General features: G+C 33.9%; 1 protein-coding gene across 1 annotated transcript in view; it reads left to right on the top strand.

Moving 5' to 3' along the window:
• The window catches only part of Si (sucrase-isomaltase), a 73,787-nt gene extending 48,552 nt beyond the window's left edge, over positions 1-25,235 (top strand). Inside the window, exons 30-47 of the mRNA XM_059264731.1 lie at positions 57-182; positions 1,645-1,773; positions 2,548-2,658; positions 3,982-4,044; positions 5,112-5,228; positions 6,895-6,982; positions 8,228-8,366; positions 10,201-10,334; positions 11,268-11,302; positions 11,389-11,505; positions 13,437-13,585; positions 16,162-16,246; positions 16,329-16,385; positions 16,939-17,063; positions 20,234-20,322; positions 22,466-22,515; positions 22,714-22,881; positions 25,167-25,235. Of these exons, the coding sequence (XP_059120714.1) occupies positions 57-182; positions 1,645-1,773; positions 2,548-2,658; positions 3,982-4,044; positions 5,112-5,228; positions 6,895-6,982; positions 8,228-8,366; positions 10,201-10,334; positions 11,268-11,302; positions 11,389-11,505; positions 13,437-13,585; positions 16,162-16,246; positions 16,329-16,385; positions 16,939-17,063; positions 20,234-20,322; positions 22,466-22,515; positions 22,714-22,881; positions 25,167-25,235 (1,851 nt within the window). The remainder of the gene's footprint in view (positions 1-56; positions 183-1,644; positions 1,774-2,547; positions 2,659-3,981; positions 4,045-5,111; positions 5,229-6,894; positions 6,983-8,227; positions 8,367-10,200; positions 10,335-11,267; positions 11,303-11,388; positions 11,506-13,436; positions 13,586-16,161; positions 16,247-16,328; positions 16,386-16,938; positions 17,064-20,233; positions 20,323-22,465; positions 22,516-22,713; positions 22,882-25,166) is intronic.
• Positions 25,236-25,488: the final 253 nt, after the last annotated feature.

Raw genomic sequence — 25,488 nt, 5'->3', positions numbered from 1 at the left:
AAGTTTTATTTATAATGTAAAATATTTCTTTTATCTCACATATAATATTTTTAAAGGTAATTGGCTATCCAGTCATGCCACCGTACTGGGCTCTAGGATTTCAGTTATGTCGTTATGGATACAGAAATACTTCAGAGATTGAGCAACTGTACGACGACATGGTGGCTGCTAAAATCCCCTATGTATGTATACCAATAAACTAGATGCTGTAAGGACAGAAAGAAATGCTTTAACACTATATTCTTTAGGAGTAAGATTTGGAAATAACGCTCATATTTTGGTGGTATCTTAATAATTGGATGAGGGATTTTTATATATCTTTGTCAGATACATAAGTAAGGAGCTAAAATATTCCACCATTGCCTACTTTGCCCCTTTAGTAAGACCCTGAACTGTTCTAAGCAAAACTCTTCACTTTTTTTTCCTCTCATAAGTTGTTGATTGCATAGTCATACATATTCTGTGTTCTCTTTATGTTTGAGTAATCTATAGTATCAATGGTAATGTTACAAGTTGGATTCAACTCCCTGACTTGAGCCTTAAAATATATAATTAGAGTCCATAGAGCTAAACAGCAGGCTTTACAGAATAAGTTCTTTCCACAATGCTTAGAAATCAGTTTGTTTTCATCAATAAAAAGAATTCTAGTACCACATAAACACTGCAGTATGTAATTCCTCTATGGAAGTCCTCATTTTACATCATGAACCTCACTAGATGACATTGATGTTGATTCTATATCAGAATCTAATAGTGCTGCATTATTATCATAAAATTATTTACATACATTGAAAATACAGAAGTATGCAAGTTGATATTTGAAATTGAGGTTTTCCAATATTATCCTAGTATGACAGCTACAGTTTTTCCAAAAACTAGAATAATCAAGAGTAATGTTGATTAAGAGAAAATGGTTAGAAAACCTGTTGCTCAAGACCAATTTGAAATTTTTATGGTAAAATTCAAATTTGATGGCTTAAATAAATTCCAATTTTTTAAATATAAACCATACATCCTTTAAGGTATATTAAAAATCAATTTGACTTATTTGAGAAAAAAATTTTATAATATCTGATGGAATTATAAATAATTTCTCCTTTTTGTCACTGGTAAAATTATCTTAAATTATTTTGATGTGATTTCTGGTTAACATGAGTTCAAAAGTATTTCTTTTTTTGGGGGGGGGGGTTTCGAGACAGGGTTTCTCTGTGTAGCTTTGCGCCTTTCCTAGATCTCGCTCTCTAGACCAGGCTGGCCTTGAACTCACAAAGATCTGCCTGCCTCTGCCTCCCAAGTGCTGGAATTAAAGGCGTGCGCCACCACCGCCCGGCTCAAAAGTATTTCTTTGTGCATGCATTGAAATTTCAGTTATAACTGACCATATTACCATAATTTCATAGCATTAAAAGTTTTTTACCTCTGTTTTTCATGGAAACCGATATTGCAATATTGCTGATTTAGAATGTTTACTTCTCAAATTAAATTATTGTTGAACTATTGACCAAACCAATCAAAATTGTTTTTAGCGTACTTTCCATTCTTTATCACCTTTTTCTCTTCTTTGACATAGACTTTGCTATACAGGTGAAGCTAGACACAACCTCTATAATGCTGTTACCAAGTTGTCTCTATTATCTATTTTAGGATGTTCAGTATACAGACATTAATTACATGGAAAGGCAACTAGACTTCACAATTGGTGAACGATTCACGACTCTTCCTCAGTTTGTTGACCGAATAAGAAATGAAGGAATGAAATATATTATTATCTTGGTCAGTATTTATTTTTGCATGAATTATATTATTTGTTTATATTTACTCTTCTAAAATGAATGTATGAAAGCTTTTCAAAAAGAAAGAGTATACCATTGGGCTTCGAGGCCTAGAGATGGCTCAGTAGTTAAGAGAATGTCCTCTTTTTAAGAAGACCTGAGTTTTGATCACAGTACCCATGTTGGACAGCTCACAATGACCTGTAACTCCAGCTCCAGGGTAATCCAATACCCTATTCTGGTGCACACCCCCACACAAACACACAAACACACAAATAAATGCAAATTTTATAATAATGCAAAAAACAGTTTCACATTCTCCTCCTATCTATTGATTTTTCCCACCATTTTATTTTGTTTACTCATGCTCTTACCATCTACCTTAAACTAAGTTATGTGTGTAAAGAAGCAAGGCAAGGGACAGATATTAAAGGCAAGTTGTGCTTGAGTTACCACCCAAGTTACAAACTGGCTTTGATTTCAAAGAATGATAGTAGATATTTTTGTCCCTAAGTAATTTTCAGGTGTTCTTTTGAAACAACAACAACAAAACATCGAATAAGCTTGCTTGAGTTCCTGACAGATGTTTTTGAGCATTTCTTAGAGTATAGCTGTGGCATTGGTGTCTGGTCATTTTTCCAAATGGGAGCCAAAGGCTACCATAGTGCAAAAAGAGAAAGTGACAGCATCTCTGAATGGACACACAACAAGCTGCAGTTTGGCTCTATATGTAGTTTGTTTTCATTTTGTTTTATTTTTTATGTTTTAATTTTAGGATCCAGCAATTTCAGGAAATGAAACAAAGCCTTACCCTGCCTTTGATCGAGGAATACAGAAAGATGTCTTTGTCAAATGGCCTAACACAAATGACATCTGTTGGGCAAAGGTACCTAATATTTTAAGTTTAATAATTTTGAAAATGTTAGGTATTTTATTTCATTAAATATTCTAAAAGCATATTTGGTATGATAGAAAAAATATATAGATTTAATAACTAAATATTATATGTAGTATCTGATCTAAGTATGAATTATTAGGCATAAATAAGGGATTCACACAAATCCTAAAATAAATTTTTGTCACTAAATTAGATTTTATTAAACTTTTAGATATATTTTGTGTTTAATAATGAAACTTCCAATAATGGAGTGGCTGCTCAGGATGCTCTGCTGTGACAAATGCTTATGCATTTTTCCTTTTGTTAAAAGTATGAGCAAAATGGTTTTGGGTCTTGCTGTTGTTTTGCTTTGAAAACTGAACTTATATGATGAAAGTGAAGAAGGAAACTCATTCACTGGATGTTACAAGCAGTGATACTTAGATTGAGTGAATTATGGCAATATCTGGATTTGGTTCCCATATAGTGTTTGCGAGGATTAAGCAGGCAGAGGGAATTGAAAGATGGAAAAGTCAGAATGACCTCTGCAGCGATATGAGACATTCCTTGGTGTGTTCAGGACATGTCAAGACCCAGCAGGACAGCCCCAAGGGTGCAGAGTAAAGGGCTCTCAGGAGTCACAGGCTTTGTAACTAACTGCCAGTGGGGGAGGGAGGGAAGTCAGGTCTTAGCCAGACCTGAAAACATTTTCTGTGTGAACTGTATTTGCGATAGAGAGAGCTAAGTCAAAATGCCTCTTTTTGCATCCTCTGGGCTTCATGGCCTGTGATGCGGGTTGGTTGTTTCTTGGGAATTCTATGAATAACAACTTCCTGGATCCCTGGGCCTGTTTTAGGTCCCTGGACTTGGAAGATTTCTTTCATATTTAAGAAAAATGTTCCCAAGCATCCAATAATGACATTCCAAATAGATTAATTTTACAAATTGCTATGATGGTGACATAATTTGCTATTTACGGGGTTTTTTTGTGATTTAATGATTTAGGGTTGTATTTTTACCATTGTCACTGGATCAGAGTGTTGACATTAATTATGAAAGTGAAGGAGTTCAAGCACAGCCTAAACATTAGTTAATTATATTGCATCTGTGGTGGTTAAAGGGAAGGTACATAAAGGAAATAGACTAATTTTTATCATTCTTTTTCTCTAAGTCTAAATATATTATAAAATGAAATGGATAAGATATAACTATAGGGATTAGAGGGCCAGGGATCTCAAAGTTAGACTATGTCTCTAATAACATATTCCTAATTGTTAAAGCATTCACTCCTTATTCATTTTGAATTATCAATTCACTTATATTTTCTTACAGGTTTGGCCAGATTTACCTAATATTGAAATAAATGAGAGTTTAACAGAAGATGAAGCTGTTAATGTAAGTTTTGTATTATTGGACTTTATAGCTAAAACACATTCAGAATTTGGGATTAAAGGTCATATTAGTGTATGATTGAATTTGAGTATTTTCCTTTAAATGAAGGAAGTTTACTTTAAAATATTTTCCACTTGATTAATTTTAATCACCTTTAATGAACTTTTCCAAAATAGGAAATTTTAGGAATAAATAGATGAAGCAATTGTATGTTTTACATTGTTTTCATGTGACAATAATATCTAAGATTTTTATCTTATCTTAATGCATAACATGAGATATATTTTACAAGAATTTTTAAATACCTTGTTATTAGATTGATGCTTTATTTTTCTTCCCTTGATTTTCTTATATCACTTAGCATAATACTCGTGAATTCTCAGTGATGGTAAAAGAAAAAGTATTATCATGCTTATATCAAAGAAAATAGATTTTCAGACACAAAAGTCAGAGATTTGCCTGGCTCTTCCTTTCCCAGAAGATATCAATTGCCAAAAGCTCCAGCTAGGAGTTGGACTTTTTGCACACTTCCTCTTTCTGTGTTGGGAATTCATCTGGTTTGAACTTGCATAGCTCTTGTGTACGCTGTCACATCACTGTGATTCATATGTGAAACTGCTCTATTTTGTCCAAAAAGGTTTGTCTGTCTCTGTGTGTGTGTGTGTGTGTGTGTGTGTGTGTGTGTGTGTGTGAGAGAGAGAGAGAGAGAGAGAGAGAGAGGAGAGAGAGAGAGAGAGAGAGAGAGAGAGAGAGAGAAGAGGTTTTCACTGAGTTATGTAGCTTTGGCTGATTTGGAACGAACTCTGTAGACCAAGCTGGCCTCAATCTCACAGAGATCCACCCGCCTCTGCCTCCAGAGTTCTGGGATTAAAGGCGTGTGTCACCACTGCCCTGCAGGCTGTTCTCTTATCATTCACTTTCTCTTTGCATGTGTATCCCTGTCCCATTGCCCCTGGATGCTGGAGAGAAACACGTGTAACTAGAGTCTGAAGACAAAGTTCTGTTCACATATGCATGTTCTCTGAGGACTTTTTGAGTATGAGCATGCACCTCCACTTTGTTTTGTTTAGGCTTCCAGAGCACATGTAGCATTTCCAGATTTCTTCAAGAATGCCACAGCAGAGTGGTGGACAACCGAAATTTTTGACTTCTACCATGAAAAAATGAAGTTTGATGGCTTGTGGATTGTAAGTAAGCTTTTAATATTTTATTTTATGTCTATTCTATAGAGGTTTTGTAAATCTAATAATGCCCATATAACCCTGTGCAGGTTAGCTCACTCTTTCATTGCTCAACATTGTTATACAAAAAGAATGCTAAAAATAGACATTTAACAATTTAATATATATATTTAATATATATGTATAACTGTAACTTCTTGGGCTTCTCAACTTGACCAAGTATCCAAAACAGCCTATGTTTCTGGCTATGAAGATGTATTAACCACTTATTTTATTTTTACCTAATGCAAGAATGACGCACTCAAATACTAAACTTTTACCAAAGTAACGCCTTTTGAACAACTTCCTTATCTTAATAAAAATATAGTTGCATAGTTTTGAGATGGTATAAAAAGAATCAACTCTTCTATAAGTAGATATTTAATGCAGGAGAATGTACACGATGCTTGTCTAGCTGTTTAGAGTGACATTGCTTGCTGTGATGCTTTGCACATGAATACTTGTATTTAGGTCGATTTTAACTGAGTACCTACATGTAATGTAGGTACTGCTATGTGCACACATATAGGATACAAAATTGCATAATATAGAATTCAAAAATCAATATTTATTTGATATTCAAATATTAAAGTATAAGGAATATTTCATAAATATGTCCTTGAGAATTATATATGGGTCAGAGAAGAAAACTTGTTCTCAGGTGTGAGAAGTCATTTCACGAGAGCTCCCCAGGTTTCTGTCCATTTTGCAGGATGACAGAGATTCTAGTCGATGTGCTCAGTAGAGAGGTTCCTTGTTTCCTGGCCCTTTGGTTGAGATCAAGCATAGAGATGCCTCTTGAAGCTGGCTACATTTTAAACTACATCTTGTATTAATTTATTTTTTTTTAATTTTTAAAATTTTTTTATTCATTTTACACACCAACCATAGTTTCCCCTCCTACCCCTCTTTCTACTCTCTCCACTGCCTCCCCCCTGACCCATCCCCAATCTCCCCTCCAAAACGGTAAGGCCTCCCATGGGAAGTCAACAAGGCCTGGTACATTCAGCTAAGGCAGGTCCAAGACCCTCAGCCCTGCATGAAGGTTGAACAAGGTGTCCCACCATAGGGAATGCGTTCTAGTAAAACCAGTTCATGCAGCAGGGACAGATCCTGATCCCACTGCCAGGGACCCCTCAAACAGGTCAAGCTACAGAACTGTCTCCCACAACAATTGATGTCACTTTGAAGAAGGGCTAGAGAGGGGAGAGGTTTTAAAAGATATAATATAATTTATATCATGGAAGCGTATTACTCAATTCACTCCAATGTGCATAATCTACATTGGGGATACAGTATTTTATGTTTTTAAAGTGAGGTAGATTATAGAAATCACTTTAAATATTCTGAAGAAAACTATACATCTTGATGAAATGTTTTATAATTTTGAAATATGGAGTAAAGAAGAGACTGTTCAAACCCAATTAATTCATTTGCACCTTAACCCTTCAAGTTGATTACCTGGAACTCCCTACCTCCCAGGTATCCCAGACTGCCTAAAAGTCATGACAGTACTGCTTCAGTCTCCTGAGTTCTGAAATTACAAACTTGTGTTACCTATGAAAGTTTACAAATTATTATTTTCAACAGATATGCAGTAAAATGCTTAAAACCCCTTGTTTTTCTCTTTCAGGATATGAATGAGCCTTCGAGTTTTGTAAATGGAACTGTTAGTAACCAATGCAGAAATCACACACTAAATTACCCTCCATATTTCCCAGGTAGAATTTGATGGCTATACATTTTATAATATAATACGGTGCTATTATTACTGTTTATTGTTTGTTTAGACCTTAAGTTGCAGTAAGTGGAAATTCATTCTAAAATTAAGTAGTCAGTCACACAGTCCAATATGCCCAACCTCAGGTCCAATATCTAATAATTCAACACTCTTTTGAGAAGAAAAGTAAATGTTTTATTTATGTACCCATAATTCTATCTTAATTTAATTTGTTTTGTTACAGTTTCCTCAGAATTTTCTATTTTAAATGATTTAATACTCTTTACTCATTAAATATTGTTTGCAATAACTATTCTAATGAAGGGAAAATGGAAAAAAAATATTCTCTGCTCATCTGTGTCCTGGTGACAGCTAATGTCTGGAAGGAGGCAACAAACACGATGTTTGTTGATGACAACAGTGGCTTTTGTTCTGAGATTTGTGCTCCAATTGGATTCTTTTAATGAAAAAGTACTGAATCAGTACTTTTCATTTAAATGAGTAAAAAGAAGTAGAAATCTCAGGGATGGACAGACGGTTTAAAGGTAGAGTGCCTACTGCTCTTGCAGAGAACTACAGTTCAATTCCTGGCACCCACATGGGGAGACTCAATACTATCTATGTAACTCCAGATCCAGAGGATCCAATACTGAGTTCTGGACTTCATGGGCACTTATGCTCATGTACATTTGCACATATACACAAATAAAAAGTAAAAAGGAAATCTTGAAAAATGTGTGTAACTGACAATATACTCATGTTTTAGATTTTTATATAAGTACAAGGTTCAACTACTATTACATAGATCACTACAGAGACTTAAAATTAGTATACACAAGTGTACAAATGATTACAAATCAATAATTATTTGAAATCTCATAATTTGAATATCAAAATGTATGAGTGGATGCAATTTTATTATTTGAGGGAAAGAATACCTGTTTTATATGGCACATCAGGTGTTTCAGAATATTTATAAGAACAGGTTGTTCACATACATATTCTCCATAAAGAAATGTTTAAAGCATTGAGTGATCATTACACAATATGCTATAGTAATCTGAATCAATTACCATCCAGTTTATACTTGCTTAAAACATTATCTTGCACTTCATGTGTATCTTTTAAATCATTAGTAAAATTAGAATCTGAAAATTAAGTTTTAAAGAATGTGTGGTTATGAGCTACACTTTTAAAGTCCTGTTCTTCAAAGTATTGTTACTACATTTTTCTTGTTTTTTACCAGAACTCACAAAAAGAACGGAGGGGTTACATTTCCGGACCATGTGCATGGAGACTGAGCAGATTCTTAGTGATGGATCATCAGTTTTGCATTATGATGTACACAATTTATATGGATGGTCACAAATAAAACCTACTCTGGAGTAAGTAATATTTATCATTTTCTTCTCTGGCTTTTCTAGTTCATTTTTATATTGATGATATCAGCTTCAAGGTTTCATATTTCAGGAGTCTTGCCGAATTTCTTTCTTTTCCAATTGTTCTTTGTAAATTACTTCTTCCCACCTAAGTCTCAGAAGAAAATAATTTCTATGTATCAGTCAGTTGAGCAATGGAACAAAATCTACCTGTCCTCATTATAGCCTTATTATTTTTATTTCTTTCATGTTATTCCAAAAAATTCTTGGCCATACTTACTTGTTTTTCAAAATATACTCAGCACAATACTTGGTGAATAATGTTGAATGTATAAATGAGTAAATAAAACTTGAGTAAATATACAATTTAGACTAATTATTAACATAATCTAGATAACCTCCCACCAGCCTTCAAACAAACCCCCAGATTATTCTAGATTATGTCAAGTTGGTAACTAACACTAACCATCACTTGAATAACAAAGCAACACAATGAGTTGTTATAGCTAAGCAGATCCTAAGAATCACTGTGTTTCTTGCTATGACCAGAAAATTATATGATTCTGATAATGAACTTAGTCAATATTAAAATCTACCTAATTATGTATTTGAGTTGTCATCTCCTGATATGTTTGGGTTATTTTTATTTATTTGTTTTGTTCTGCTTTTGAGACTAGATTTCTCTTTGTAGCCCTGATTGTCCTAGAACTCACTCTGAAGAGTTCAGGCTGGCCTTGATCTTACAGGGATCTGTCTGCCTCTGCACCCTGAGTGTTATTATTAAAGGCATGAATCACCTCTGTCCATCATTCTGAAATACTTTTATAGTTTGTATTCATATAAAGTCATTTTTGAGTAAGAGCAAATTTTATTTCAATTAATAGAACTTGTATGTATATGTATATGTATATATATATATATATATATATATGCTAGTCAGAGAAAGAAAGTGATAGATGAGAAAGCAAATGAGGAATGACAGAGAAAAGTGAAAGAAAGAGACGCAGAGAACATAAACTAATGTAATATTGCATTATATTTTAAACTTGAATATGTTTTAAGATGCATAAGTCATCAATGCTACTCTCTCTCTCTAAAGGTAGAAAAGAAAGAGAAGACAAATTATAAACAAATTTGTTTATTTTCTTGATGAGATTTGACTTGAGATAAATTCCACAACTAAATTATGATGATTCTTTATTAAAAAAAATAATCCACTAAATATTTTCATTCTTTATTTACTGTAAAGCAGGGGAGGCCTTAGCATACATATTTTTCATATTAATATGTACAATAAAAGTCATAGGTTATAACTGAAAAGAACTGCATTGATTTATCACATCTATATTTCTACTAAATGTTGCAAATTTAAGTAGAATAAAATGCTCTATTTGAATAATTAGCTTAATTAATATTATTTGTAGTTACATACATTGAAAGATTAAGAAAGGGAAATTTCACATTATATATGCATTTCACTCTAGCAAGTTTTAGAAGGGAAGAAATTTATCTGTTGTACCTTGGAGCATTTTACTCCATAGTGAGTGAAGGCTCTGTTATGAAGAGTTGACTATGACAGGAAACCTGACCCTAAAGTAGATACTGTGTGTTCATGGAAGTTGTTTGTATGGAAATATTTAAGCCATACATGGTAACTCAAGTCTCCAATCCCAACACTAGAAAGGCAGATCTCTGAGTTCAAGGCCAGCCTGGTCAACAAAGCAAGTTCCAGGACAGCCAGGGCTACATAGAAATACTCTGTCTTATAAAACTGCAGCAAAAAGAAATATTTAAAGAAAATAAATAATGTAAACATGCAACATATGTCTTCATTGTGTAGTGCATTACAGAAGACCACTGGCCTGAGAGGGTTAGTCATCTCTCGGTCTACATATCCCACGGCTGGTAGATGGGGCGGACACTGGCTCGGAGACAATTATGCAAACTGGGACAATTTGGAAAAATCTCTCATTGGTATGTGATAATTATAATCTATTATTATTTTAAGCCCTACAATAAATATTGCTTTGCATTGTGCTAAAAATATATCACAGCTAAATTGTAAGAATTAAAATACTCACATCATTTTTATGACACAGTACTTCATTGAAATGTCACTAGTCAGAAAGGCATAATCAAGGATGCTTCAAAGAAACAAATGACTGGTGATATTCAGCTAGTTTATTTAAATTAAAAAAAATCACTATCTGTTCTGGACCCTGTTTCCTAGTTGAAGAAGGCACGGGCTTGAAGAGACACTATTCTAAAGCTAATAAGGCAATGTATAGAAATAATCTGCTAGAGAATAAATCACTGAGAAATGGTCAAGAAGGAAACACATGAAATCAAAGCCTTTTCTGAGAATAGAAACATGGCAAATAGCAATGTCATTTCAAACCACAAATAAACAATTACTGGTTTCATTCTAGACTTAAATCTTATTGAATAATGAAAGGTTCATTAAAATCATATTTAGAATGTTTCTTTTACAAAAGAGCTGAGAAGTTACATACATTCTATTTGGTTGAAGTTATCATTTTAAATATTAATTAATAAGAATAATTATATTTGTTTTATATTGTAAATAAATGGTTAAATAATAGCAGAAAAACAATTTATTTTTAAAAATGAAATTAAGGAAAACACTACCACTCAGTCTTATGCCACTGTTGTGTTTATAACTTAATTGTGTTTACATTGTTTTAGTGCTATTGTCTCTATTTTCTTAAAGCAAATGATCTCTTATTTTTGAGAATATCATTGACATTAATAAGTACAATAAGTATGATTATAAGAGAATAATTTATCATGAATATCAAAATGCTTTATTTAATAAAAAACATATATATATATATGAATAGAGCATATTCACTAATAAAATACTAAAATTTTTATTCTAACTTTTAGGCATGCTGGAATTTAATCTTTTTGGGATACCATATGTAAGTAAATCTATTCATTTTAGATTTGCAGTCTATAACTATTAAGAAATAGTACATAATATGCATTAAATATAACTGTCTTTTAGGTTGGAGCAGACATCTGTGGTTTCTTCAATGACTCAGAATATCATCTCTGTGCTCGTTGGATGCAAGTTGGAGCCTTTTATCCATATTCAAGAAACCACAACATCCAATTTACTAGAGTATGTAATTACTACATTTAGGTCAATTTTCTTCTATTATGTTTGTTTTTGTCCCCTACACAACCTTAGATTGTATGTTGTTGTTGTTTCAATCATATTTTACTTGACAGAGTTTTACATAAATGCTTCACATCTTTTCATGTTTATGAAGTACTTAGTCTATCTTTTTAAGACTTTTAGGACCTGAGGTGGACTCAAGGCGCATGTTTGATTGGGGAACACACTGTTCTATAAGATGTTGGAAGAGTTAGGAGAATGTCCTACTGTAGAACTTATTCCATGCTGGGACAGAGCAACAATAAAAAGTCAACTTGGAACTAAATTGGTTAGAAGTATGAGACATTTGCAACGATGAATGAAATGGGAAGGTTTAAAATAAAATATCTAATGAGTAAGTTGGTAAATTGAGAAAGAAGAAATGATAGCATGAATTGCAAGCTCAGATTTCTGCACAATGCCAATCACTGAGAGTTATTAACCTATTTCCACACAAATTTTGAGCACTGTATGAAACAGTGCTTAATTTTATGGAAAACTGTGGACAGTTAGAGGCAATATCCTAATAAACACTAGCTTGTGCTAAACTTTTAGTTAATAGTGCAGAGAAAGAGTGAACTGAGCAGAATATACGTCAGTCAAAGGTCGACAATATAAAGACATAGTCAAAGCATATTTCCTAATCAACAAATGCCTGCTGCGCTGAGAAAATTTTGTACCATCCAAATTTCACTTAACTAGAAGAGGTGGATTTATTTTCTTTATAGCCAAAATTCAGTGACATAAAGCAAGTTACAACTACATTTTGAAGTAGATTGAAAGACAGACAAACTGTGGTGATATGTTGGAAGAAATATGAAGAATATAATAGAAACTTGTTACTAATGGATGAGATAGAGACACTGGAGGGAAAGGGCAGGGACTAAGAAAGGCCCAAATCAAAAAGGAGTGATTTGGGGAATATGCATTGAGATGTATCTTTTAAATATTTAGTGTATCCATTCTAGCGATTCATTATATTCTAATATGATTTATTTATATTTATATCTCCTTTACATTTAAAATATTTTAAAGTCATATGAGCATAGGTTAAGGAATATATAGTTGAAGAGATACGTGGAGATTCTGCACCTGAATGGTAGTTCCCCCAAGGACTTGTAAAAGAGAACATTTGAACCCAGATCTCAGTGAGAAAAATATAAATATTTGGAGGAGGAAAATTTCAAATGTAGAATTCTAGATTCAAAAGTCCCTAAGATGGTAACATTGAGAGGGAAGGACAGATGAAAAAAACATTTGTAAGTAAGCATTCCCAGAAAAGAAAACTCAACTTGCTTAAGTATGAATTAATATAATTGAGCTTAACACTCTATGACTTAGATATATATGCTAGTGTAAGACCAGAACAAAAGCTGAGATTAATTAACTTGGCTATATCCTATGATTTTTGTGTCTTTCTACTTACTTGACTATGAAACTACAAAAATATATTGTGTATAACTAACATATATTATACATAGGATCAAACATAATTTAATAATTGTTCAGCTAGTGTAGTTTCAAGTCTTTGATTATTCTAATAGTGCATCTGCCAGGGAGAATACCAGGTTATCATTTCAAATTTCTTATTTTCTAAATCTAGTAAAGTTGGAATCTTCATAAATATGATGTAGCTCTAAATGACCCCCCAATGATTACTATAAACAAACATGAGAGGTGTTCTTTGTAATTGTGAGGAAGTGCAGTTTGTATACATGATACAAATTAAAATATACAATAATCACTGTCCCTCATTCTTCATAAAAGGAGAACTGAGACAGCATTCAGAATTTTTGTAAAGATAGTTCATAGTACATGACATTGCTAATAACTTGCTACTTTTATTCTCCAATTTGATGTCAAGATTTAAACAGTGAGTTATGGCTTTCTTTCAGAGACAAGATCCTGTTTCCTGGAATCAAACTTTTGCTGAAATGTCAAAGAACGTTCTAGAAATCAGATACACTTTGCTGCCCTATTTCTACACACTGATGCATGAAGCCCATGTTCACGGTGGCACAGTCATCAGACCCCTAATGCATGAGTAAGTACAAGCTGTATTTTTTCTACAAGTAGCTTTCATTTACTTTAATCTATTATCTATTTTAATACAATATATTGTAGTTGCTTTACTATATATTTTGAGCTAATAAAGGGTTTACAAAAAATAAGTACAATAAATCTATTATTGGAGTCAGTTAGCATATAAATGCCCTAATTATTAAAAAGTAATGCTTATTTTAAAATATCTCTTTAACTTATTATAAGGCACTTTGCTTCTCAACTCTCCAACTATTTTAACTGAATTTTACTAATAATCAAGTAATAAAAATCACAACTGTATAGTATAAATTAAGACTGAGTACTCAAAGTAAATTTATCAAAATAGTAATTTTCCTTGTATGCCTTCACTTTTTATTAAAGATTAAAATATGTAGCAAATAACAAACCGTAGTGTGCTCAGCCCTAAATGGGATATCCATGCAGTTCCTCCTTTCCCAAGGCTCAGCAATCACCTCAGGAGAGGTGGAATGCCTGTAAGAGGCGGAGGTTGTGGATGACTTCACTCAGTGTTTTCTCCACAGCAGGGCAGCTGCACATATGACCTCACAGTGTTGTGACAGTGTGCACAAGACCTGTGCAAACTCAAGCCAGACAAAGTCCAAGCATGGAAGGGGAAGGTAGACAGGAAATTCTACTCCTGGCTGAGGAACTACTAGTAACAGATGACTGGTAGGAGAGGAGAATTAGTTTGATGTGTATAGTAGGTTGAAAACACTCCAGTGGCTGGCCATAGAATGAAGAGTGTATAGGTAGCACTATTTGGACCCAGTAGCTTTTTATAATAAAACAGAGGACAGAGAGTAAGGTATGGAAAACAAAAGGATGTGGAAGTGAAAGGACCCAGCAGTTGTAAAGGGGATTAAAATACAAAAATAAATTCCCAGGGAAATTATAAAATGTTTTAAAAGAGGTAAGGGTGTAGTAAAAAATACATGCCACCATTTGAAGTACGTTAAGGTTGTACTCTTACCATAGCTGCAGCCACTCATCTGTTTCATTGTCATAATGACACTCTTACATTTCAGATTAATCCCCTTTGTATTTCTAAATTTTGAAAGTCTGCTTATAGATTCTGAATTTTTTTTTTTTTTTTTGTCTCACTGAGAGTGCATCATGCTTCAGCCTTTGTCTCATGGGGAGTTCAGTGACGGCTAAACCTCAACTGCTTCTTTATCACTCCTCTTGGTTGCTAATGAAACAAAACAAAAGCAAAACTAATTATAAAAATGATTAATTGTTTAATTTCAATAGCATAAGAAAGGAGAACATTTGTTAGTGACGCTTTCCAAATGTGTAACTTTTTTTTTTATGGTCAATTATTTTTCAATGTTCGAAATCAACTTACACATGTGAAAATCTTTAATGACATAATGACATGTTAGACAATATAAAGAGCTCAAGATAGGCAACCTCCCCTACCACACACACACACCATGACATTTTTTACTTCGTTTTTTGAACTAAGCATTCCCTCTGCAGCAGTGTAACTCCTAGCTTCTAAGGTCTTATCTTAGTTCCATACCTGTTAAAGTGGTATCTCTACATCAGTGGGTGCTGTGGGATGGTCTGTATGTGCTCTGATTGGTCAATAAATAAAACACTGATCGGCCAGTGGCCAGGCAGGAAGTATAGGCAGGACTAACAGAGCGAGAATTGAGAGAACAGGAAGGCGGAGGGAGACAGAAGGAGACACTGCCAGCCGCTGCCATGACAAGCAGCATGTGAAGATGCCGGTAAGCCACGAGCAAGGTATAGATTTATAGAAATGGATTAATTTAAGATATAAGAACAGTGAGCAAGAAGCCTGCCATGGCCATATAGTTTGTAAGCAATATAAGTCTCTGTGTTTACTTGGTTGGGTCTGAGCGGCTGTGGGACAGGCTGATGACAGAAATTTGTCCTGACTGTGGGCCAGGTAGGAAAACTCTAGCTACAAGTGGGCCTCACTTACTTTTTATTATTTTTAAGATTATTTGAATTTTGGAAACAGAATTTTACTTTGTGTATTTAGAACTCATTACGCAACTCAGACTAATCTTCATCTCATGGCAATTCTCCTGCCTCAGTTTTCGTGTATGGCATTACAGGTGTAAACCTACACACCTTGTCTTTAAAAAAAATTCCATTTTAGAATTTTAAAAAGAAATAATAAACATTCATATAGTGACAGTTTTACAAACTTTTTGCAGGTTGTTTGTAATCCCTGTTTCCAATTTTGCTGATTTTCCACTAGACAAAGTTGATATTTAAATACCTATACTTACTCTCCTGTATAAACTCTACTTCATAGTGACATCATTATTTTGTTCAAATATTCCTTAACAATCCCTTCACTAGAACATTTAGACATAATTTGGTTTTACTCGTAAATTATATACTTTTCCACACTGTGTTCCAAACAATAGACTAGCTTTTTGTTTTAACTATTTTTGAGCATAGTTTTTAATTAAATCCACAATGGTTCCAGCAATCTGGGGCCTGAATAAGCATTTTATGGTGTTCAGAAGAAAATAAGTTCTTTGGTTTAATTGAATACCTTGTGATTCTTCTGTGAAGGTTCTTTGATGACAGAGCAACCTGGCAAATCTACAGGCAGTTCCTGTGGGGTCCAGCTTTCATGGTGACTCCTGTCCTTTACCCTGTAAGTGTGACCATGTGTTTGTTCACACAATGATTTGACTTGATTTCAGGTGATTTCAATGACTTCCTTTCTTCCATTCCAGTACATGAACAGTGTGAATGGCTATGTCCCTAATGCCCGATGGTTTGACTTCTATACGGTAAGTTTTGGAAGAATTCTTGGAAATTAACTATCCTGAAATATGTTATATTTGGATGATTCATATGATAAGTTATGTATCTGTTTATTTTCTACTCAAAAATTCAAAATTAGTTATGTGCTGTTAATTATTGTTGAATCAAAATAACATACCATGGAATAATTCATTTAATCTGATCTAGTGTGTTATGTGGGTCATTGTTTTGTTTTAGTAAAAAAACACAAAATTGTATACTATATTACAAACATATGTTGCTTCCTTTGGTTAGGAAAAAAGTGGTCATTAAAAATAATAGAGTTTTTCATCTTTTGTGACCTTGCAAAATCCACACATTGTGCCTAGGAGATCTTGAAAACAAATAACAACCATGAGGATGAAAATGTAACCAGGACCTGAGGATACACTTTAAACAAGATTTATTTTTTAGAGTCATAATTGTTTTGCTAGTTTTTAAGTAGAAAATTGTAACATTTGGTTTCATAACTGTGCTTTTTTACATTCTTGCATTACTCATTATTTCGTTTCTCATTCCTCCCCTCCTTCTTGTTACCAGGGGGAAGATATAAAGGTCAGAGGCCAACAAGAAACATTTCCAGCTCCTTTTGATACAATAAATCTACATGTCCGAGGAGGTTATATTCTACCATGTCAAGAACCCGCACAGAACACATACCTCAGGTAAGTGAACTGTTTGTAGGACTTTCATTTCATTTTGTAATATATCCTTTTCCTAAAAGTCAGTGGTTAGAAAGGATCTGACCTTTTCCCTGTAAGCCTTCTGTAATAGCAAAGGTGCTCAATTAGAAACAGAAGGTGTGGCAGAAAAAGAGACTTTTGATGAACTTCGGTTTTCCCTGCTCCCCAATCCCACAAGAATGACCTTTTGTCATTTGGGTAGATCCTGAAATTGAAGCTTTGAGTCAGCTGAGCATCCTCTTATCTAGGGGAGTTGAATATGTTTTTATGAGATGCAAACAAAACCTATCCATCCTGAGCTTGGAAAAAGACATTCATTCTCTTTAGTATAATGGACAGTGAATATAATAATGAACAGTAATTTATAGCATTTTAAGATATGCTCCTATCTTCCAACATCACCTACTCAAAAATTTCTTAAAAATGAAATTAAATTTCTGGTCGCTCTTTACACGCAATATGCATAAATCTTGAAGACTCATGGAAAATTATTTCCGAGTGGCACATCCTCTTTAAAAGTAAGGCTTCCCTGACTGAGTATGAACTAAAACTTCATGAGCTCGGTGTACAATATGCAGAGGCATTTGTAAATGAATACTTTGTCTTTTGAGTGGCTAACTAAGCAAGGTCATCATCTCTTTATTTTTAACTATGACATGGAAATAGCTACAGCTCTTAAAATATTATTTTGGGATTTTTTATCTTTTTATATTTGAGACAGGATCTCATACATTAAAAAAAGCTTTGAACTTGCTATGTAGCAAAGGATGACCTTAATCTTCTGACCCTGCTGTCTGTCTCTCCTTCCTGAGGGCTGGGATTTCAGGTGTGTTCCACTCCACCCTAGCTTCTGTAGGGCAAAAGCTCGCACCCAGTCCTTTATGCATGCTGGGCTGGCTGTCTTCACTATACCACATTCCTAGACCTGAAAACAATATTTTCATAAAACTTTCTAGAATACAACTGTGAATTGTAGAAAACTAAGAGAAGGGTTTAGAGATCTCAACATATTCGTCAATTTCATAGCCTCTTTATCGTAAACAGCTTCACCATATTTGATGAACCTGCAAAAGCACATCACTATCATCCAGTGTCAGTAGTTTGTAACAGGGCTCATGCCTGCTCTTTTACGATCTGTGGTTGTAAACAAGAGACTAATATCACCGAGAGCAGAGCAGTTCCGTTACTCCAAGCAGCCTTTAGTTTCTGTTCACTCAACCCCACGGAACCCTTTGCAACCACTGAGCCTTTAGCATTCATCAGTTGCAGCTCATAGAATGACAGATTTTGGGAACTCCATGGCTTGTAGCCTTTTCAACTGAATTTCATTCATTTAGTAGTACACTCACATAGTCCCTCCATCTCATAACATCTTATTTCATTTATTTATATCACTGAATAATATTTGATTTTTCTGAAGTTTACAGATTTCAAGTCCCATTTTACTTGGAAGATTTTATTTGGAAGTTTCCTTTGGTTTACACTTTATTTCACTGCCTCTACATCTTCCTTTCTGTCCTGTGGTATATTTTCTGACTTGTACTCTATGAAAATACCGATATCCATTAACACTATAGTTAACAATAGTTCCTTCAAATTACTGAGTTCCCCGATATCTGGAGGAGCAGGACCTACCTTCCATCTTCATAAAACCTTAACCTGTATGAAGACTAATGGAGACAAAGCTGCTTTGAATTTCTATTGTTATTCATTATTTAATAAAACAACAGGCCTTTCTTAATTCATGAGGGCTCCTAATGATATGTCCAACCTCCGAGGAATGTGAATACATTCAGTACCCTGTGGTTGATGTAGGAGTAACTCTTTGGCTTGCTAATGCTTTCCTATGGCTACTTTCCTGGAAAGCTACAAGATGAAACCCAGTGGCCTTCAACAGACCCTGCTTAACTACGTGAGCCATCTCTCCATATATACATAAGAATACGTAATTTGTAGAATAAAGAACTCTCAGTTTCACTGAGAGAGGTCTTTCTTCTACTTCTTTCTGTTTATGGGGTGAGGGTCACATCTTCTGTGGGGTATTGGCATTACATTTACACAGAATTAGAGAGTAAGCTATATGATACTTTAATATACTTTTCATGAGTATTTGTCAATTGTGGGTTTGACCAGATTTTATTTTTGTTTTCAAGGCAGAATTTTGCTATGTAGCAGATGTAAACATTAGATTTGTGATGTTCTGTCTCAGTCTTTCAAATTCTGGAAATATGGGATTAAAGTTATGTGACACTATGCATATCACTAAATCAGATTTTTATATTTATAAGATATAGTTTCCTTTATCTAAGTAAATATTAATAGTCACACAAACATTTGTCCTTTGCTGTGTTTATATAAAAATTGAATATGAAGTTGTTGAATAATTGAGCCTTAAAACTCTGTATATGTTAGGAATCTTAAGGACAGTATGCTTCAATATCTCTAATTACCAATGCAAGACAGAAAAAAAATAGTGTGTTAAAGAAACATCTTTCTTAACCATTTGATGCCTTCAAACCAAGAACCAAGTTACTTCTTACACATTGCTTGAGTGAGCTGTCTTTAATTCATCAATGAGTCTATGTAGTCATGAGCTGAGAGACATTGTCCATTAAAAAGACTGAACTTTGAACTATCTAGTTATTCTTTTCATTGTTAATTATATTTGAATTCTTTATATGTAGAAATGTAAATAAATATTAAGCTTAAGATATTGAAAATTCTATTAATTGGACTGAGGCTACAGCTCAGTAGCAGACTACTGGACATACATCTCTGATCCTGCTACTATGAGACAGAGAAAAGGGGAAGCAGGGAGGGAGAAATTGATTAAAATAGTGACACATAAAAGTAAAGATATCCATAAACTTAATGATTTTAATTACTGTGAATGAGTCCTCCTCTGATTAGTGGCAGCAGGTGGACTCTTATAACCCAGTGATGTATGTGACATTTCACTTTGAATATAATGAATTTCCTTTCTGTATCTCGTTTTTTCTAATTTATAGAAGGAAACTTCTTAGTTTTCTCTGTTTAGATGTTTGTTTCCTTAACTTCCATTCTAGTCATACTCTTTTTATGACTATCATACCATAAATTATCCTACTCTGGACACATGGATAGACTACAAGAGATCTATTTCTTTCTTGTAGTCGAAAGAATTTCATGAGGCTCATCGTTGCAGCAGACGACAATCAAACGGCACAAGGAACTCTATTTTGGGATGATGGAGAGAGTATAGGTGAGTGTTCTGCTCACCAGACGAGTGGAGCTGACAACATGCACATTCCCTGCAGTGTGTTAACTTTGCTCTTAAAAGCTGAGCACCGATCTAGAGATATCAGTTAATGTTAAAAGAGTATAATAATTGTTTGAAACAGTACCCACAAATTTTTCTTAAAAAAACTTAAAGACTACTCTCTTACTTTAAAAGTACTTAATTCATGTATTAAAAGATGAGTTAAGAAAATTGCATGGTCAGAGCTTACTTGTAGCAGAAGCTGGCCCAGTGCTGTTTACATTGACATAGGTCAACAAGCCAAACACACAGTGTTCCATGTGCATAAGTGATAGACAAAACATATCTCTAAAACCAGTAGATATGCTGGGCGGCAGTTTAATCCCAGCACTCAGGAGGCAGAGCCAGGAAGATCTCTGTGAGTTCGAGGCCAGCCTGGTCTACAGAGCAAGATCCAGGACAGGCACCAAAACTACATAGAGAAACCCTGTCTCAAAACAAACAAACAAACAAACAAACAAACAAAAACAGTGCATACTCTGCAAAACAGGCTGAAGTAAGTTTACTTTCCTTACTGTGTTACTATTGATTTTTGTTTTGTTTCTCTTTTTGCCTTTCTTTTTTAACATACTATTTGTTTTGTTGTGATTGTTTCTTTTTTTTTAACCGTAACATATTCAACTATCTTAAACCTAAATTTATTTTCATTGTATTCATAACTGTGTCCCAACATCACAATAAATATCTAAACCTCTCACTATATGTTTTGCTCTCCATTGGCATCAGGCACACCTAGAGGTTCTGTTAAGAGTACATATTCTGAAAGTTGCGAAGATAACTCAAGCTTTAATGTACTTACGTTGCAAACAGGAAAATCTGATTTCTGTCCCAAGAACATAGCATCTCCCAATTTTTTTCCAAATCAGAGTAGTATGCTCTTGTCATCCTTCACTGAGGAATTGGAACCAGCCTGAGCTTTGGGGTGAGATATAAACAGTGTAGTCTATGTGACAATTCCTGGGTTAGTGGGAGAACCTGTCTCAAAAAATATAAGAGTTGGAATCACCCACCTTTCACACATAAATGAGCACAAAACACATGTATATATACCTACATGTATACATACACAAATATGTAGCTGGGGAATTTTTCTCCAGCTCCAACTGCCAAGTCCCACCAGTCCCGAAGCCCACTTATAAAATAAACACACAGATTCTTACATTATTTAAACTGCTTGGCCATTAGCTCAGGCCTATCATTGTCTAGCTCTCACTCTTATATTCAGCCCATTTCTATTAATCTTTACTTTGCCACATGGCTCGTGGCTTACCGGTACTTTACATCTTCCTTGTCTTGGCGTTGGCTCCAGCCCGTCTCTCTTTCCTTCCTCCTTCCTCAATTTTCTCTCCTTGTCCCGCCTATACTTCCTGCCTGGTCCTGGCCAATCAGTGCTTTATTTATATAGAGCAATATCCACAGCACAAATACATAAAAAAATACATGTCTTCTGTGTGAATATATAGAAAAAATGCTTGTGGCAGAATATCAGTTTTAGAATCAGAAAAATTAGCAACAAATTAATTTTCAAAAAAGTAATGACATGAATAGACTATAATTTGCACATATTAACATATGTGAGTAGGTGGGGAATTGAAAGACATTAGGTTTTCTACATTATGCCAGTCCATGTTTACATCATATATGTGACTGTACTTTTCTTTTTCCATCTTCTAAATCCTCTGTTCTTGTTTAAGTAAAAGGAAAATCATATTTATATTTGTATTTTTTAAGTTTCTTCATAGGTTTGTCTGATGACAGATTACTTCTTTCTACAATGAGAATACCAACAATAATAATGATGATTGTGATAATGACAACACATATCTCCTACAGCGTTTCTGTTATTGTACATAGAATTTGCCAAACAGTCTTTTGTGAGTGTTGGTTAGATTATTATTATGGCAAGATGGACTTTAGATAAAGTCATGGGTCCAAATAACATTTTTATGTGTTTGTGTATTTGACATTACCTAGAAATGCCACAGTAGAATATGGCTCCATTTATAACCAGAAAAAAAAAAATATACTGGTATTTACTATTGTTCTTTGAAAAATAAAATCACTTCACCTTTTTCTCTCTCTACAGACACTTATGAAAGAGATCTATACACCTTGGTACAATTTGATCTAAAACAAGTATGTAATACCTTCTATAATTAATTGTACTAAGTAATGTATGGAGTTTTATTCTCTGTTCATTATATAAAATGCATTATTTAATATATTTGAATCACTAATTTGCTATGCAATACGATTCATTTTGGTTCAAAGCTATGTATTTTTCTGACTATTTACTTGAATTTTCAAATAGAGACTTTTTCTTTGCCTTTATAGAAAACTTTAAGAAGCACTATACTGAAAGATGGGTATAAAAACAAAAATGAGATGATACTTGGAAACATCCATGTGTGGGGGAAAGGAACAGCCAGTGTCACTGAGGTTAATTTGATTTATGGTGGAGTGACAGAAAAACCTATATTTACTGACGATGCAGGCAAGGAGGTGAGTGACATACAGATGTGAATAGACTTTTACTCAAACATGACTGTAAAACATCTCTGTGACTCCTCATGGGCATCACCTTGTTGTCAATCTTGTTATAGTCACATATTTATGTGTCATTATTCTCAATAACATGCCATACAAATCAATTTAATGACAGCTATTCTATAATTTTCCTCATATAAAATAAGCAATATTAATTTAGATTAATACACCAAATTGCTATCAAGAGGAACAATTCCTCAAATACTGTTTTCAGTAAAAAAAGTTTACCTTTAATCATTGCATGTATCTTAGATAAAAAAGTCTCTGAAATTGATTCAAAATTAATATATCTCTTCTTAGTAAAATGAATATTGTCATCACAGAGACAATAGAGACTCTGAGCCAGGCATCAGGAGTCTTGTGTCAACAGTACCACTGCCTACATTGGCTTTTCAGTTTCCACTATAATTTCAGGTCTTTCCTCCAACTTTGGTAGATCTGTAGAAGTATCCAATCTGTCAAGTTCTTTCACATCTAAGTTGGGTGAATACATGACTCATAAGTGTGGATTTAATATAATATATATTTAAAAACTCAGTTAACTCAATTTCCTCTGAGTGAGGCCATGTCTTCATGACTATAACTGCGAGAAAAACATACTTTTTGAATTTAATTTTGTATGAAGGAGCTACCAATCAATCAGTCACTTCTAGTGTACTTAATTTACAGAGTAACTGGTTGCCCAACCTCAATTTTAAGAAAGACCCCTTTGGACAACTTTAGGTTCTAATGAATGGCCCAGGCTTTTGGTATTAAAGGGTACCATGGCCATACGTCTTTCACTGGACTCCCTGAACACTCTCTGTTGATACTGATGTCCCCTCTGCAGGTTGGATTTCCACTTCAACTTAAAATTTAGTCTTTTTACTGCTTTGATGTCAAACTATCCTAAATTTCTTTAAATTATGTCAACATTGGGGGAGGAGTAGTTTGGGATATTTGTTGCCCTTTCTTGGTAATAGTTAATAATTTAGTTCTTCAGATCTACCTTGTTTGTGAAAATTGTACTGGCTTATAAAATTCCTAGTAAAAATGATACAGATTTAATAATACTTTTGTCAGAGGTAGAAGGTCAAGAAATTATTTCCCTGTAAAAGCAAACTGGTTCTCCTAGGCCCAGGTTTTATGGGCTGTTAATAACAGTTTGAAATAAATTGTGCTATAATGCGTATTTTTTAGTTAGATTGAAAAAAAAAGATGACATGCTTTTTATATTTTCTTGATAGTTATTTAGCAATGTTAAATAAACCTCATAATTTTGCTATAAAATTGAGTTGCATAATGACAGCTGAACAGGGTCAAGTGAGGTATTCTGACATGTGTTATTGCAAATTCTTTTGGGACAATTATATCATTTAAAATTATACTCTTTCAAAAGAAGTTTGCTTCATTGATTATACACCTTTGCACAAAAGTTTAAATGTTAAGAAAATTAATGATTTTTAAAAACATATCCATTTAAAATAGCAACTATAACCAGTTCTTTGTAAGTCTATTTCAATAAATCTCATGCATGAATATATACCTCAAAGTTACATGTGTTGGTTATCCAATACCAAATGGTCAGCCCTGAAAAAATACATACAAGTAACATTATTCACACTGTTCAAATTTTATTTAGGTATTTAGGAATATATATTTAAGTAACAACAACTAATGAAGGCAGAGGCCATGAATTTGAAAAATGACAATATAAAAATCATCAACTTGACACACTCCAGAATCACCTGGGAGAGAGTCTCTATGAGATATTGTCTAGACTTGGTTGGCCTGTGGGCATGTCTTTGGGAGTTTGTCTTGATTGTGTTTATTGACATGAGAAGACCCAGTACACTATTCCATTCCTTGAGTCTGTGTCTTAGACTATATTAAGACAAAGAGAGCTAAGCACTAGCAAGAGGTCATGTATCCACTATGTGATGTGACTTGTTCTTCTAAGTGTCCAAATTAAAAGCTCCACTTTGGCTTCCTGGGATGATGAATTATAAACTGGACTGTGAGCTAACACACACACACACACACACACACACACACACACACACACACACACACACATACCTTTTGAGAACCACACACACACAAAGGATCATGTATGAATGCCGTCATCAAAATAAGGAGAAGCTATATCTGTTTATTTACAGATGACCTGATAGGGAAATGGTGTTTATTTTTTTTAAAAGTGACAGGAAAAACATAATTATAATTAAAGAATTAATTGTAACTTTACTTCCTGTTTTTAGATACTAATAATTGACCTGAAACAATGGAATGTTTCTCTTTATGAACCAATAGAAATCAGCTGGTCATGAAGATTACTGTCAGTTTGAGTTCCTGAGGAGGAATTGATATCAGGTTCATAGTTCACCTTCATACACTACTCTCTTCCTGAATTCTTACATTCTTTAAAACAGAATTGCCATAGTCTTTATCTGAATATTTCTGCATTGTGTACATCAAAGGAAGTGCTAACATGTTCTATTAATGTGACCTAGATGCCACTACTTTGAAGGTTTAACAGGATTTGAATAATTACAATTACGTTTTAAGCAACAACTAAACCTG

This window comes from Peromyscus eremicus, chromosome 6 (genome assembly GCF_949786415.1).
Source record: "Peromyscus eremicus chromosome 6, PerEre_H2_v1, whole genome shotgun sequence".
Lineage (NCBI taxonomy): Eukaryota > Metazoa > Chordata > Mammalia > Rodentia > Cricetidae > Peromyscus > Peromyscus eremicus.
The sequence above is the reverse complement of the archived record's forward strand: the minus strand, read 5'-3'. Positions and strand labels throughout refer to the sequence as shown.